Source organism: Maniola jurtina, chromosome 7 (genome assembly GCF_905333055.1).
Source record: "Maniola jurtina chromosome 7, ilManJurt1.1, whole genome shotgun sequence".
Lineage (NCBI taxonomy): Eukaryota > Metazoa > Arthropoda > Insecta > Lepidoptera > Nymphalidae > Maniola > Maniola jurtina.
The window spans coordinates 6,681,986-6,699,669 of record NC_060035.1 but is presented as its reverse complement, the minus strand read 5'-3'; the positions used below and the strand labels follow the sequence as shown (position 1 = coordinate 6,699,669).

The following is a 17,684-nucleotide window of genomic DNA, read 5'->3' as shown; positions in this document are numbered from 1 at the left end:
ACAGTGCATACAATCGGGAAAAATATTACAATAATGCAGCGATTTTGAACCCGCGTCGTCGGACGACCTATAACGAAACGTGAAACTATACGAAACGAGCGTGCGCAATCGAGACGTCTTGGAGTCTCATCGTCCGATTCACGACTGAGACTGACGACTGAGACTGAGTACCGAATACCGATACATTCGTGAGGAACGAAGAGACTGATTGGACCGAAGTACCGAAGTACTGAAAAAATGACTGATGACTGATGAACGACCGAAAAGATCTCAGTCGTTGCTGTAATCAGTACTTGAACGACCGAATCGCAGAAAATGAACGATTGACACAGGACTAATAGCATATTTTGGGTCACTTGATATTATAATAAAATTCTGTTACTACTTACTTTGAAATTATACTGGCTTTGTAAATTGTAATGTTTGAAATTCAATTCAATATAAAGAATTTTAATATAATTAATGTCTTCTCTCTCTGATACGAACGAAACGAAACAACAGCTTTTTTTTAACACCAAAGTACCATAGAGCATTTTTTTTAAACTGTTTTTTTTTTTTTAAATATTTATCTTACGGCCCTGGATATGAACTGTTTTTACGGCTATGGGTACCAAAGAGCAGTCAGGTGAAGTTAGTGTTTACATACTCTTTGTCACAGCCATGTAGGTACTCCGCATAGAGTAAAGTACTCCAGGACTTCGTCTGTGTTGGTGACTGGCGTTTGCTGGCGTGCGTGCTATGCCTTTTTGGATTGTTTTTTTCGTTAAAAGTGGCTGGTGCGTGTGTCGGCGAGCGCTGGCACAGATAAAGTCCATACTTTAGTTTCCCTAACTTGATAACTACAAACTTGACATTAGCTAATCTGTGTAAAGCCAGACGAGAGAGAAAAAAAAAGTACTCCGTGTGATGTGTGATCTGTGATTACATAGGTACTCTTTGTCTTTGTCTGCTGAGACGGATTTCTTTCAGTTTCTCTTTCCTTGTCAAATGTTGTAAAAATGGTAGAGTATTTATAAATTTCTAATTAAATCTTCACGAATCTGCCATATTATTAAATAGTTTTCTAAAATTTACGCGTTCAGTGTCTTAAAATGCTTTATTTAATCATAAAATCACAATATTTATTAAAAAAAAGAGTGAGTGTTTTTATAACCTATATGTGGTGAATATTTCAGACGAAGGGTACCTCAAGCTTCGGTAAACGCCGAAATAAGACACACACATTATGCAGAAGATGTGGAAGATCCTCCTATCACATCCAAAAATCAAAATGCGCTCAGTGTGGATATCCAGCGGCTAAATTGCGCTCTTGTGAGTATATTTTGTTTGATTAGAATCACATGAATAAGCACATGAAAGGCTTAAACTACATAATATACCTAATAACTTATAGGTATATACAATAATATTCTGTGATATAGTAATTAGTGACCTACTATGATTGAGAAGATATTGAAAAAATTAATATTTTCTTGTAAATGTAGGAATAGTATAAAATGAATTATCTATTTATGTAAGACAAAATTATTTATTTTGTCTTGCTGGAAGGTTTATTCATACATAAGTTCATTACCTAATGATAAATCACTGTAATTAGTTAACTAAAACACCTCTGTCAATAAAATAAAATTCATATAAGCACCTACCCTACTATATAATCAATTTAGCACTAGCTTATACTCGGCTTTGCCTTCTTAAATTAAAGGATTTCTGAAAATCCTTATCAAGGTTCCATGTTATAGAGAGACCTCAATGAAATCGCAAAATTTATAGACAAGTAGGTTGAAGACAATATAAAGATTGGTTCAATATCTAGCATTGACTTTAAACTTATAAAATTATGAAGGTTCCTCTCATCTTAAATATAAGTTTAATGATTTTTGTGTGATGCACCAAAACAATAAAAGAGTTCTGAAGAAAACAATATATATTCTGCTTACACAAGTGTAAATTAAAAAATTATAACACCCCTGACAAGTGAAGGTTACAGTAACTGGACAAGAGCTGATAACTTTCAAAGGGTGAACCAATTTTCTTGGATTATAGCTGAGGACACTCTTGATCAAGCCACCTTTCAAACAAAATAAACTAAATTAAAATCGGTTCATTAGTTTAGGAGCTAGGATGCCACAGACAGATACACATGATACACAGATACACACGTCAAACTTATAACACCCCTCTTTTTGGGTGGGGGGTTAAAAATATATAAAATACAAACCAGTGGTAGTGCAGTATTGAATTACTGAAGTAGTAGGAACAGATTACTTGACTTTCATGTGATAGTGTATTATTTATTTTGAGATATTTTGTTTGTGTTAATGGAAAGTTTTTGTAAAGGTAATACTAAAATCGTAAATGCGAAAGAGTGTCTGTCTGTCTGTCTGTTAGCTTTTCACAGCCCATCCATTTAACTGATTTTGACGAAACTTCTAAAGATAGGATTATTATAGTGCGTTTCATTGGATAGTACCTATGGCGTTATGTTGGCTCCCCTGTCTGATGGGTGGTCATTGGCACCATATTGGCATGAGAATACGCAGATTTTGTTTATTTTCATTTGATTTTCATTTGATTTTCATTTCATTCATTCAGGAAAATCAAATGAAAATAAACAAAATCTGCGTCTTATGCAAATATCGTGCCAATGACTTGGACAAACAGGGGAGCCAACATAACGCCATAGGTACTATTCGATGATACGCACTATAGGAGATAATTTAGATAAAGATCTGCTTATATATTTCTATTACTGCTTGATTTCAGATCACTGGTCAGTGAAGGCCAAGAGGAGGAAGACCACTGGCACTGGCCGCATGCGTCACCTCAAGATTGTAAGAAGGCGTTTCCGTAATGGCTTCAAAGAAGGCAAACCCACACCTAAAAAAGCTGTTGCCTCATCGTAGACCTATCGCTTTATGTGAATAAATTTTTTTTTAAACTAATGTACTTATGTATTTTATTTCTCATGTTATTATAGTTTTTTAAGTGTTACAAAGGGGGCTTTTAGGGAGAAAAAGGAAAGGAACCCTTATAGATTTTGTCTGCCTGTTATGTCTGTCAAGACCCATTTAAGGGGCATGAGACCGGCCTGCCCGCGAAATTCAAATTTATTTTGGTTTTTCGACTATTCTCACAAATTAGTCGATACTAGTATTAATTTCTCAAACTGGACCCTTTCAAGTAAAGATTTTTATATGAGCCTGTGAGGATGATATTGTTACTGTCGCAAATAAAATAACCATAAGCCTACGTGGTATTAGTTTACAAATTGCGAAAAACCAAATTAAATTTGAATTTCGCGGGCAGGCGCGTTGCTTCCACCTTAAAGAATCAAAATTTCGGTATCTACTCATGTGTATAGGGTACTTCCCTTTGACCACAATCATGACATTTGGCAAGTAGCAATGTCATAGCACAAGTAAAGGGGAAAAAACCAGTTGAGTAAATGCCAAACTTCATGATTCTATGGCAACGGAACGTACCCTAAAGGTTTATTGATGAACCCTTGATTACCTTAACAGGTCTCGACAGAGGACGAAGTGATCTTATACTAGGTTCCTATTTTACAACGACGAACCCTAAAAATCCGTAAAGGAACTGAATTTATGATGTGAGCAGGCGGGTCACCATGTTGAGTGATAATTGATATTACCACCAACCATGAACATTTGCAGCACCAGAGAAACCGCCAATGTGATATAGTGCTTTTTTAATAAAATCAACAGCATTGTGATTTACTGAGATCCACGTGAGGGACTTCATACATGCACTTGTCCATATTGTATTCTATTTCTGCACTGACAATATTAAGTAGAGTATCTCTTTCAGTAGAAAAAGTGGTTGGTGTGTGAAGTGCAAGTTCCAATACTATGTAGGCGCTTGGGTTCCTAGTTAAATAAATCACAATCTTTAATAGTTTAAAAAAATACTTTTATAGTAAATACCTAGGTAAGTACTAAAAAGTTTTATCACAATGGGTCCAGGACAACTGCCAACATTTAAAATCACACCCTAAACAACTAGACAATAATTGATAAATCGTGGCGCTTCCAACATCAATGGATAAATCAGAGAGATTCAAGAGTAAAAGTTACTACACCGGAATGTCACACAAAGTTGGTTGTTTGATGACGCGACGTTCGATTTGAAATAGGCATGCTATCGCGCTCTTTTCCTCCTATAGCTAGAGCGTCACACTCGGACCTCTCACCTCGGCCCTCGATGACCTCCCGCGGTCCGCCTCAGTCCTCATTCAGGCAGCCGGTGTGTAGTCGTCAGAACGTTCTGTCCTCTTTACATAAAATAAACATCGCTCTTATTATGAAGAACCTTCAACATTAGAGTTCTACAATCTTATCCTATATCGTCATTGAGTGATAACTTATCTATTGTATGCTATGACGCGTAGACATAATCATTCGAAGTTCCTCGCAAGTTATGCGACTGTGTGGTGAATAATTTCTGTAGGCAAGTGGAATGAGTGTGCGTTAACTTTAACATCAAATAAACCTTTGTATTTACTTTAAGTTTAGTGTTATTATTCCGTGATGTCATTATTTAAGAAGAAGGCGCCAAAATATTCCGCGCCCCCTATGCCAACCGCTCCGCCAGAGGAGATACAAAACCACCCGACTAACGGTCTGGACAATAACAATGGAGCTCAAAAGTCGCAGTTAGTGTTTCACTGTCAACAAGCGCAAGGAAGTCCGCTTGGCCTAATTTCCGGATTTTCAAACGTTCACGAGCTATATCAGAAAATAGCGGAATGCTACGACTTTCCTCCGGACGACGTAAGTCTCATCATTACATCACCTATACAAATTATCACGAACGGTAATTAATGCAAGAATGCCCCTAATGATGCGCTTTTTATATTATTTCATTAGATATTTAAGTAACATCTACCTAACCGATGGGTTTCAAGACCCAATGACTCCATAGTACTTAGTAGTTAGGTACCCGCAGTGGCTACAAAGGGTCGCAGATTCGAAGTTCGAACTCCGAAAGGAACCTGAAGACTGCCCTCTTCAGGTTCCTTTCGGAGTTATAATTTCCCCTCCCACCAACCCCGCTTGTCAGAGCTATGCGGTTTTTTTAAATTTTGAAATAAACATTTGGTGGGAAGTAGGTAGGTAGGAGGTACGTCTACAAAATTTAAAAAATCTCTTAGTCCGGGACTCGCACTTGGCCGGTTTTGCTACAAATTATATCCACGACAACAGAGAAACTATACAGTCTTACAATAGAGAAAATTACGAGCTCCGAATTTATTATTTTATATCGCTTTCCAATTTAACCTGGAGTTAGAATTAAAATGCAAGGCCTACCTACTACCAACACCTAATAAATAGACAACAACCGCATTTAAATTAGTTATCCACAAATACCTAATTCTTGTTTTACCGATTATTAGTCTAAAAATAATGCCAGAAGTCAGACTTGCAACCTAAAAATATCAGCTGTAACCACAAATTCGCGGTTTTCGGATTTGTTCCTTTACTTGTGACCTACCTACCTACCTTTCATGATTCTCGGTCAACGGGAAGTACCCTATAGGTTTTCTTGACAGATACGACGACGGACGGATGGACGGACAGACAGACAGACAGACAACAAAGTGATCCTATAAGGGTTCCGTTTTTCCTTTTGAGGTACGGAACCCTATTAAACAATTTTTTTATGCCTGACCCAGTGCGTACCTACTGCGTTGGTAAGGTAGTTCATAGAGGGCGTTAGTTCACTATTTGTTTTTCACATTGCGATACGAACTTAATTATTGTTATATTATATTATATTATTATTGGTTTTGTTGAACGGCCTCTAGCTGTGCTCTAGCGATATGAGCCGTGAGCGATTGTAATGAGTCAACTCGGACTCATTTTCCGGCTGGGTTACGTAGGTACCTCCCTAGTTTGTAAAATGATCTATGTAGTTATAGGTACTCGTATTTTCTGTTGTAGAATCCGTCTTGGTACGTATATATATACCTTTTTATAGGTGTTAAAATGTAAGCACAGCTTTATCATAAAGCATTTTCTATGTTTACCTGAGAAAGGTATATATCTACGTCTGATAAGGAGTTAATGTTTATTGATAAATAATAGGTACATTATGAGAAAAACTTAATTACGATCTTAATTAAATTGTAGTCATTTTTCTTTTTTATTATCATTTATTTATCTCCTAAGGGATACAGGGTAGTCTCTGTAAGTCTGTAGGTAGCTCAAGTTAAGTAACGATAAAAAAAACCAAGTGTGAGCTGGGCCTCATTCTGTTAGGGTTCCGTAGGTCGTACATAATAAATGAAAAATATTCGTTTATTTTGGTCACAACTTACTACTACAATAAGTTATTATGAATCGGTATTTTCAGTATTGATGTTTAAAGTAGGTAGGTATAATATTTGATAAATAAAGAAAAATTTAAGAGTGGAAAGATTCGTTTGTTTGTTTGAAATCGATAAACTCTGAAACTACTAAACCGGTTTTAATAATTTTTTCACCATTAGAAAGCTACTTTATGTAGGTACGAATTACTATATTATAATGGTACACCTGCACAGAATTCGAAGTCAAGGTAGGTATAGCCTATACTTTCCTTGACTTCGACCTAACTAATGCCTTTACCGTATAAGCATTAGTTAGGTATCTCTACTTACCTAGTTATGTAAGTCTATTTTGGTTCTTGTCGGCAGGAAAGGCATTCCGAACCAGCGGTAGATGCATTTGACGATTCTAAAGTGGGCACTTGTAAAGTTTATTTGAATAAAACATATTTCTATTCGATTCTAAGAAAAATGATAATTAAGATATTTTAAGAGGAGTAAGCAGTACTTTTATGCTTCTATGACCTGCAAGCCACACTACGATAATGATCAACAAGGCTCAAGCAAGCGGTTTGTTATCGATATATCTAGGTAATTAATTTTATAAAAAGTGTTCTAATTAAAATTAAACAGATACAGTCTATACCTATTAACTCTGATCCTACCTTTATAACCGGTTTTGATTGTTTTTCTTTTTCCCTTATAAGAAACGTTTAAGTACAGTTAAAAATGAATTCCACCCATTCTGATTAGGCGTTTATATTTTATCCGTTGTGAATGTCAGAATGTGTATTTATAATTCAATACCCACATTGTTAGTCCGTCCTCGCTAAAACTAAACAGTGATAAGAGCAAGTAGGTACTACCTAGGCAAAAATCAGACGTACATGGTACATGGTAGTCAGATGTACATGGTACATTTATAGGCAAGACAGGGCTAAAATCTAGGTTTATTATGACTAGGTTATAGGTATGCTAAAATCTTACGCTGCGCGTCGTGTCTGCCACTTTATTTTTAACGGACTTCCAAAAAGGAGGTGGTTCTCAATTCGGCCTGTTTTGTATTTGTTTTTTACACCGATTTTTTCGAGGTTTCTGGACCGATTTGCATTTTTTTTAATCAAGAGTAGAAATTTTCTGGGATAAAAAATTGCCTATGTCAATTTCCGAGACGCAAGCTACCTCCGTAGTCTGTACCTACCAAATAAATCGGTTAAACGGATGGGCCTTTATGAATCCCGTGAGAATTCTTTGATTTTCCGGGATAAAAAGTAGGCTATGTCCGTCCCCGGGGTGTAAGTAGCTAACCCTGTAGGTACTTACCAAATATCAAAATCGGTTAAATTGTTAGGCCGTGAAAAGCTAGCAGACAGACAGACAGACACACTAGCAATTATAATATTAGTAACTATGGATGGATTTTCTGGACATGCTCTGATATAAGTGTTAATGTCTATAATAGTTAGTAGGTAAGTAGTTAGGTGCACCTACTAGTTACGTAACCTAGTATGGCGTAATTTAGCACCTAATTTAGGTAATACAGTAAACCTACCTATTTCAGTCAAAATATCTCTAAAATTGTCCTCAATATTGAAGATGAATGATTACATAAATTATAAAGGATTACGTTACAGTCGAAACTCTTTTTCGTTCATAACTAGATACTTTTGACTACAGAGGTTGGTAAAAAGTTTTGACTGTTTCGATCAAAACTTCGCTGGAATGATTCGTAATGAAGACCCAATGACATCTATGATACATAGAAGTCCTTATGAAGAACCATTTAAAATAAGATCCAATGTGGCCCAGAACCAAATCGAGCACCCTGACTCCAAATCGTCTTGTCTGGTAGGAGTCATAGATAAGAATTCGTGTAGCCGGTAGAGTCAGGTTTAAAACTAGGTACCTAACTACCTACTTTAAAACTAGGTAATATCGACTAACGTTGTTCGTCAAAACTATAGTTTTTGAATAGTTGACAGTTTTTTCTTGACTGTAACATAATATAAGTACAAGTAGGTACCTACGTCATGTTTGCTTTTAGTGACATTGATTAATTCAGCAAGTGCCAGTCGCAATTGTACTTATAACTTTGGTATGAATTCGCTAAACAATACAACGTAATTGTATGCCTAACAATTGAAAAGCAGCTACCTTGGCTTTACCCACATAATATAATTATCTTTGTTTTCTAATATATTAATAGAAAACTTAGATAATTATATTATGTGGGTCTTTCATAATCATGATTATTGATTAAGAAAGAATTCGTAACTCTATTGCGTTTAAAAGATGATTCACTTTCTGTCTTACCTACCTGCCTTATAAATCGCATAGGTAGGTACCTAGGACCTACCTACCTATTCAATAATAATTATAAGTCCGCTGCTGTATTTGAAATTTAGAAATTGTTTAATATTTCTAGGAAATGTATAATTTAGGAAATGTGTTAGTAATTTGTCAAAGGTTATTTCAATTAAAACATACATTATATCCTAGGCATTGTATTACACATTACACAATTCCTATTAGAGAGAGAGCCAGCGAGTGCCAGACCTTCGTTATTTTACAAAAGCTAAAAAATTTCTCTGCCTAATTGTCAACAACACAGGGAGAAACGATCAGCGACGATGAAGTTTGGATCAAGGTGGCTTTGGGATATGATAGGTAACAAAGATGTAAAAAATCTTGTGTCAAAGTATAAAGTCTATTTTTTTATATTTTCTTCGTAATAGTATTATCTATATCACGTCATACATTGCCAGACATTTAGTGTCGTGGCAAACCCCTGCCCGATGCCCTTAAAGTTTAATAAATTGTTAAAGTGTAAGTTTGACCGTGACGGCTAACGGCGCGAGTTGCAAAGGTCAGTGGTAAAATGGCATCGGCCGTCGTCGGCATGCATTTTCTTATATTTCACGGCCTATAAACCTTTTTGGCCGCTCTTTAGTTTCGTGCTTCAGCCGCGCGCGAAAGTCCGTGAACCGTCCGTGAATGCTGGGAAACACCCATCCACGATGTTGCTCGCGCTCGTCCACGTGATTTCGTTCGCGGCCGCGATCGCGCAATAATGTAGAGCGAGTGTAGGTAATACAGCCAGTAACTTTTCTGTTGCAATAATAATTGTTTTACACAAAAAAAGGATTTTTATTGAGACCGACCGTTATAAGTATCCCCAATGCGAATTGAATCCAATCAAGTGCTCTGTAACCAGTACCTGGAAGGCTTAGTAACATTATCTTTGGAGGAGTAGGAACTCGTACCTACCTATCGATGTTTTATTTTGTATCCTGTCAACGAAGTCCTTTGTGTTGCATTTACGCATTCACACTCTGCTACAAATTCATTGAATTATTGACGAACGTAGGTTTAATATAATAACAATATATTATGTACCTATACGTACGTATGTAACGACGTATAATATTGTTATGTCTTTGATGAACGTGATGTGATTCACAGGTGTACGACTCCGATTCATGTCTAGTCGGCATTACTCGCAAGTCGTAGATATTCATATGAAGTTGAACGTACCATTTAAAAGTTTTAAAACATGGCAGTTATCGCTCTACGTATCCATATTTATGTAATTCTCGCCAAACTGTCGCTGCGGAAGCACGCACGGCTGCGCGGCCCGGAAGTAAATCACATCGGCCCAGGGGCGCAGTCTCGTGTGTTATGTTATGAACATCGCTGCTGGATTTGCATGTAACCATTGTAGTTGACAATTTTTAGGGTTCCGTACCTCAAAAGGAAATAGGAACCCTTATAGGATCACTTTGTTGTCTGTCTGTCTGTCGCGTCTGTCAAAAAAACCTATAGGGTACTTCCCGTTGACCTAGAATCATGAAATTTGGCAGGAAGGTAGGTTTTATAGCACAGGTAGTTAAAGGAAAAAATTCGAATACCATGATTTTGTGGTTACACCACAAAAAAAATTTAAAATGTGTTCATGAACAAACAATTTAGTAACTACCTATTTTCAATTTAGTAACTTTAAGTAGTAAGTAAGATAACTACATATACCAAGTGGGGTATCATATGAAAGGGCTTTACCTGTACATTCTTAAAACATATTTTTATTTATTTTTGCATACTTAATAGTTTTTGATTTATCGTGCAAAATAATACCCGAGTACGGAACCTTCGGTGCGCAAGTCTAACTTGCACTTGGCCAGTTTTTTTCATCTCTAAACTCTTAAATCTCGTTGCAAAAAGACCGATTATGTAAGTTTGAGTTTAGACCACTTCGTCTGTCTGTAGCGCAGCACTTACACGCATGGACCAATTTGAATGCAGTTTTTTATTCGATAGTTTTTAATCGAGATAAGTAGGTAACTTGTTCTTACAACTCAGCTATACCTAATGTTTGATGAAAATCTGTTTAGCTGTTTGAGAATCACCAGCTCTTTCAGCTTTCTCTAGCTGGTGTAAACATCTCAATCATTCAATTCATATTCCATCATCAACTGATGGACGTCCATTGCTGGACATAGGTTTTCTGTAGGGACCGAATCCAGTGGCTCCCTGCGACTCATTAATTCTACCACCAAGTGGGGAGTCTGCCAACGATGCATTTTCCAATGCGAGCTCGCGTCATATTTTACTAACGTTGATTGCACTTTTCTTATCAACTCAGCTATTTTGGTAGGTAGTTGAGTAATTCCAACGATACTGCAATGATATTATGGTAACCTTGACCTGACGCTGCAACCAGGACAGCCAGTGGACTAGCTTCCTCGACAACTTACAGCAGTGAGCAGATATGTCGTGCTTTGCACTCGTTGATTTGGTCTTGAGTTGACTTGCACACATTTTTTTATGTTGGGCGTAATTTAAATTTATAATTAAGGCACTCTTTTTAACAAACCGAAACAGGTGCCCAAATCAACTTAATTTTCAATTTAACAAAATTTTCTCTTTATTCGTATTCCGCTAAAGATTTGCGAGTTCGGCGCGAAGTGCGTACCATGGATTTATAGTCATCGTTGTAATTTGCGAAACATGCAATTTGTAGCATCATTATGATTGTGCTATTAGCGGTCTATGGACTATGACTCTCTGGTCGTAGGTCAGGGAGTGGACAGAACAGGACCTATCTACTCAGGCTTAGCAGAAATCTTCTGCTTGTCTGAGAGGTACATAATAATTTAGTAGTGCCGTGCTTTTAAAAATCGTCGTTATGCTGTGGATTCTATTTTTGAACCACTCGCATCTCGTTATTCAATACCAGCACTTGCACCAAATAATAACTTTGCAGCCTTGCAAAACAAATAAAAAATTAAATGTTTATGATTTTATATTGATTACTTACTAAGATTATACTTATTCCTATTCTTTGCTGCCTAGCTCGTATCAAAGACTAGGTAGGTAGGTAATTATAATATTATAAGAAATAGGCAGGTGAAACGTATAAAATGGCGATTAGACATGCTATTTAAGGGCGAATGGAAAAGCATTCTTATTAGCTAATAGAAACCAATAATAATAACTGAGTTATTTTATCTTTCGTTTTTATGGTTTCAGATTTTGTTTTGCACATTGAATACTCACAAAGTGGATATGAAAAAGTTACTTGGTGGCCAGATCGGATTAGAAGACTTTATATTCGCACATAGGAAAGGTCGGCCAAAAGAAATAGAAATAGTGAAAACAGAAGACGCACTCGGCTTAACTATCACCGACAATGGCGCAGGATATGCATTCATTAAGCGAATAAAGGAAGGATCAATTGTGTCACGAATACCACATATAGAGGTAAGGAATAAGAATACTAAGTTATCTTTTTTAAGTCGATAATTTTAAGTACCTACCTAGTGCTAAGTTGACGAAAATGTCATTGTCATACACACCTTCTTAAACTCGCACAATGAACAACTTTTATGACCCAAATACTTAGTTTCGTATCCTACATCAAGATAATTTCCCAGTACTTGTCAATTTTTTTTTTCTTATTAATGAGTGCCAAATGAGCTAGTTACTCAAATGAACAACGATCTAGCGTTCTAAGCCTAATTTTTGGCTAACAAGAAAAACCTCAGCTTAAACTTATAAATTCTCTTATACAGATATAATATTATTATATCTGCTAAGAAATGGTCCATTGACGCATTTTAGTCTTTCGTGAATCTTGATTATAGAGACACTTATTTCACGGTTTTTTCAACAACTAAGTCATAGTTTTTTAATTTCTTCACTATCATCGTTGATTGCCTCGCCGTTAACATGATGGTTAAGCCGCTGATCAGCGGTGATAACTTACTGGACCTAGGTACCTATTCAATATTTAGGTTCCGATGAATATCGTCATTTCTGATGTACTAGCCTGCATGTATCCAGGGTCCAGGTATCTATGACATTACAAAACATGAACTGATACAATTAATTCTCATAAGTAAACTTTAGGTGGGTTATGGTCGTTAATTAATAGTTAAAGGGTCCAACTAATGAGGTTTACTAGAATACCAATGGCAAAAAATAGGTTCACAATTTTCCACCTTAGGCGCATCCCGGCGCAGCTTGACTTATTTTTAAGGTAGGTGGGGAAACCTGTTGTTTCTTGTCTCTGTTTGGATGTGTGGTATTATAAAAACAAAGCAAGAACACTAATGAAGAACTGGGTGCGATTTTATAGGTTTTATTGCTAACAGATCTCAGAGTCTCAGATCTGTAACGGATAGCCAACCAAAGTGGTTACAGGGAAAAAATGTTCATATAGACTATAGAGGATACCACTGATTATAAATTAAGTTTTATGATACTGATAGCACACACACAGTTAATGATGACTACTGATAGTAGGTACCTAACAGTACCTGTAGTCCTATAGGCTATAACTAACTTCTTATAATAATTATTATTATTACAATGATAACGATAAGACTTGAGAGCTAGACACTTGCCAGTACGCCCAGGTACCTAGTAACTTTTATAAGTAACCCTTATGCGTCTTATTATTTGGTACCATTTTCAGAATGAAGTAGATGGCTACTTACTAATATTATAAATGCGAAAATGTTTTTGGGACTGTGTGTTTTTGAAAGTGTGTTTGTCTGCCTGTCTCTATGTCTGTTAACCTTTTCACGGCTATAACAGATTTTGACGAAAGCACAGTATACCTACTTTGCATCCTGTAGACGGAGGAATAGGCTACCTTTTATCTCGGAAAATCAAAGATTTCCCACGGGATTTTTAAAACCTGAATCAACGCAGGCGAAGTTGTGGGCATCAGCTAGTAACTATATGATAAAAGGCATGCTTTAGGACCCTTAGCAATGAGGATTACGACTCAGAAGAAGAGAGATAGTTATGTACAGACGTCACGCGATTAGCTGTTTTCCTGTTTATTAGTCATCAATTGATTGTAAATGAAACGCATTTGCTGGTCGACTATTGTTGCCCTATATTAAACGGTCATTCCCCTAACAATTTTGTAGGAAATAAACTATTATCGTATTAAACTCCTCATGCTTATTGTCACTTCAGGTTGGAGACCATATTGAACGATTAAACGGTGAGAACGTAGTCGGCAAGAGACATTACGAAGTAGCAAAACTACTTAAAGAAATACCAAAAGGAACAACATTCACGATTAGACTTGTAGAACCATTAAAAAGTGGTTTCGGGAGTATCGGACCCAAAAGTGGCAGCGCAAGGTCTAGCAAGAAACAAAATTATGGATCTGGAAAAGAAACTCTCAGATTTAAGGCGAACGGTCAGGCGACTATTGAAAATGAGGTAATGCACCATAATATCTACAGAATTATTTTTTAATCAAATAGGTTTCCAATTGCCTAATAGGTTTACAATTAGCTAATAATACCTATTTAAATGTAATTAAAATATATTTCCTAATGAGTGATACCTATCACTAAATCGAAATGGGTAGGTACCTCCTTTTTACCCGACTGCAGCAAAGCCAAAATCTATTATGATTTTTTTCTAAAAATATTTATGTAGTTAAAAAAACGAAGGTTTAAATCTGAGGCCCCTTGCTCTATCTGTCTTCGCGTTTTACAAAAACACTATTGGGGCTCTTAGCGAATGTCTACGTCATAATAGCTATCTGCATGTCAAATTTCAGCCCGATCCGTCCAGTAGTTTGAGCTGTGTGTTGATAGACAGTCAGTTAGTCAATCAGTCAGTCAGTCAGTCAGTCAGCTTTGCCTTTTATATATTTATATAAATGAATTTAATGATTTGGAATTCGTATGATACGGAATTTATGTTTAAACTAACTATTTTTGATCAACTTCGTTCGTTAAAACTAATTTTGACTGGTTTTTTTTATTTTGACTGTAGCATAATATACCTACCTATTTTTTACATTACAGCACGACGAGAGATCCAAGGCTGGCATAGACAAAATAAACGGTTTACTGGATTCATTTATGGGAATAAACGACTCAGAGCTGGCAACCCAAATGTGGGATCTTTCAGAAGGAAAGGCGAATTCGATGCAACTTGCTGAAGCTATTGATAATAGCGACTTACAAGAATTTGGATTTACCGACGAATTCATCATCGAATTATGGGGAGTCATCACTGATGCCAGATCTGGAAGACTCAGTTAGAGATATTCTAATTAAGTACCTACGTACCTAAAGGAAAGGTCTAGTTAGTTAAAAATTGAATTGGCATTTAGCTGTAAAGATGTAAGCCTTTTTTGAGACAAGTCATATTTATGAAGAGGGTTACAGGCTTCATTATTATAAATAGGCTAGATGATGGAATAGCAATAATAATAATTAGTTTTTAAGTAGGTACTTTATGTAAGTACCGGGTACTTTTAATTTATTGTTACAAAATGATACAGTCATTACTGATTACTTAGATAACTAAGTAGGTATTTATTGAGTTAGTTATGTACCTATTCCATATATGACCCAGGCAATGAAACCTAAAGTTAGTCTGATGGCATACGTAGGTAACTATTACAAAAGAAAACTGGCGTTATTGATTTTGGCAGAGTTTAGAACGCACTTTAAACAAGATATTAAAGTGGTTAACTTTTCGTTTTTAGGGTTCTGTACCTAAAAATGAAAAAAGGAACCGTTATATTATAGGATTACTTCGTTAATCACTTGACAGACATACAGACAGAGTTAGTATAAGTGACAGACAGAAAGACATAGTTACATAATATAGTGTTGGTCATTCTCCTTTCTTGACCACAAGTATAATTCATTGAATTTATGAAAACAATGTGGTATGCTTGCCTGAACAACGGAATTCTAAAATTGTTGTATGATACTTAGTTCATAATGTATAGTAACAGAATATAAAATAAGAAATAAGAATGTGTGCCTTTTCTATTGTTGCTAACTAAGTAGCAAATAAATATACTTATTAAATAAAATATATAGGTAAAATAATGTTGATGATTTTAGCTCAAAGTATGAATCCATAGGTCTACTATTAGGCACTTATCTACTATCATAAATATACATATATAAAATAATACTATTTCTATGTAAATAGCAATAAAAAAATTACCTATAGCATTATCACAATATCAAGGTAGGGTCTACCTATACCTACTTACTAATATAATATTAGTAACATTATATGTATTGTGAAACTGACTCTGTGCCTATCACAGGTGCCTATGGAAGCGACACTCGTTGGTGGGTAGAGCTTAAAATAGTGATGTTTCCACAGATTAAGGAAATAGGTAACATTATCTGTGCGTGTTACCCTTCCACTCTAAACGCACCTCACCACGAGAGGCCGGGTGCGGGGCGAATGAATTTTGCTTGAGATACAAGATTTTAAAAACAAAAATGGCAAAGGGGAAATTCAAATCAACACAACACAAACTAAAGACATTAAAAATGATTATAAAGTAAAGTGTGACACGACGGTTGTCTACCTATTATATACATAGTTTATTTACGCGAAAAGTTGCCTTATTTGCCTTTAAATAGAGATTGTTCAAGGGTCATAACTTTCAAAATAAATATAATTTGACTAAAATTATTTTAAAGCATTGATAATGGAGAGATAAATCGATATCTGACTAATTTTAGGTCTACTAGGTACATCAAATATAATGATAAGCGTAATACGTTTGTATGGAGAAGCGTTTAATTAATCGATTTTGACGAGCACTGAGATAGATTACAAATTGTTACATTCCAGAGATGAAAGACATAGGCGCGGCAGAGTCCTCACGGAATTTTGAAAATACCCTCGACGCGGATAAAATCTAGTATGCACAGTAGATAGGTGTTTAAATAAATAAACAGAATTTTATTTGAAGCAACATGGAAGCAACAAAGACTCTATATTAAGTAGGTACTTAAGCAAGGAAAATAAAATAAATTAACTAATGTCAATCAGTGAACTACTATTGCATGGTTTCTACTCTAGGTATTTTACACCAGTTGAAGTTCAACAGCTAGGTACCTACCTTGCAGCAGCGGTTCACTTGTGATACCTATTAGTCAGCAGTCCATATTTTTACATTTTTGACAATGAATAATGATCTATGATTTTTGTAATTGATAATTACTAAATAAATGAGTTTATCTTTTTATTTTGACTTTCATATTAAACCTGCCAGTGACGGTTACCGTTACCTTTGATTATGTATCAAAGACCGTTACTACATTCCTAACTTAGTAGGTAGGTACTACTATTATGTACCTATTCTGAGCTAACGTTACGAATAGTAGGTACCTACCTATGTAGGTACCTAATGTTTATAACATTTAACTTAGTTATAGATATTGTTTTAAGAAATGTTATAACAAGTGTTTTAAACACTGTTAGGCTTTACTGGACAAACTATGGAGTGTAAAAACGAAACATTGCTACCTACCCAATATGGGGTGTAGGTAGCGGTCATCGATATGATAGATGTAGCGGTAAAGAGCACGCTTTGATTAGATACCTTGTATACAGTCAGACAAGACTCTTTTGGCGCGTGTTCAAAATTGGAACCGTTGGAACTAAAGTCGCCATCTTGAGAAGTGCACTTGTTGATAGTTCGCTGTGTCGGCATTGGTATATGATTGGCATAAAGTTACAACAGAGCTCTCACTCAAGTGCCAAAAGAGCCTTGTCGGACTCTAGGGAACATGACAGTAAATAATAGTTCAAAACCCTCCAAAAGTGCGCTAGTGCGCTACCGTCGACAGTGTATAGTCTGACAAATGATATTTGACATTGACAGGGGGTTGTAGTTATAGAACAAAGGCTGCCAGCAAATAAAATCTTCTCAAGTTTAGGGAATTTGTTAAAAATATGTTGAAAAGTCAATGTTGGAAATTGAGTAAGTTTCTGAACTGAAAGAGGAATTGGAAAAGCTGTCCCTGTTTCCACGTCGAAAAAGAATTGTAAGAACCATTGATAG

General features: G+C 35.9%; 2 protein-coding genes across 2 annotated transcripts; both read left to right on the top strand.

Annotated features, from left to right (window-relative positions):
- The first annotated feature begins 848 nt into the window (after positions 1-848).
- On the top strand, positions 849-2,949 carry LOC123867255 (60S ribosomal protein L37). The gene is made up of 3 exons (XM_045909235.1): positions 849-1,001; positions 1,176-1,311; positions 2,767-2,949. Exons 1-3 carry the CDS (start codon positions 999-1,001, stop codon positions 2,904-2,906), a joined length of 279 nt encoding a protein of 92 aa, XP_045765191.1. The 5' UTR covers positions 849-998; the 3' UTR covers positions 2,907-2,949.
- Positions 2,950-4,235: 1,286 nt separating this feature from the next.
- LOC123867242 (PDZ domain-containing protein GIPC3) lies at positions 4,236-16,865 on the top strand. Its single transcript, XM_045909220.1, has 4 exons — positions 4,236-4,793; positions 11,855-12,085; positions 13,814-14,065; positions 14,662-16,865. Exons 1-4 carry the CDS (start codon positions 4,551-4,553, stop codon positions 14,899-14,901), a joined length of 966 nt encoding a protein of 321 aa, XP_045765176.1. The 5' UTR covers positions 4,236-4,550; the 3' UTR covers positions 14,902-16,865.
- Positions 16,866-17,684: the final 819 nt, after the last annotated feature.

Bases quoted from the DNA above. Each gene is read 5' to 3' on its own strand.
- LOC123867242 (XM_045909220.1), top strand. From the start codon at position 4,551: ATGTCATTATTTAAGAAGAAGGCGCCAAAATATTCCGCGCCCCCTATG. The intron at 12,086-13,813 runs GTAAGGAATAAG...TTGTCACTTCAG, and splicing joins CACGAATACCACATATAGAG to GTTGGAGACCATATTGAACG. The intron at 14,066-14,661 runs GTAATGCACCAT...TTTACATTACAG, and splicing joins AGGCGACTATTGAAAATGAG to CACGACGAGAGATCCAAGGC.
- LOC123867255 (XM_045909235.1), top strand. The intron at 1,312-2,766 runs GTGAGTATATTT...GCTTGATTTCAG, and splicing joins AGCGGCTAAATTGCGCTCTT to ATCACTGGTCAGTGAAGGCC.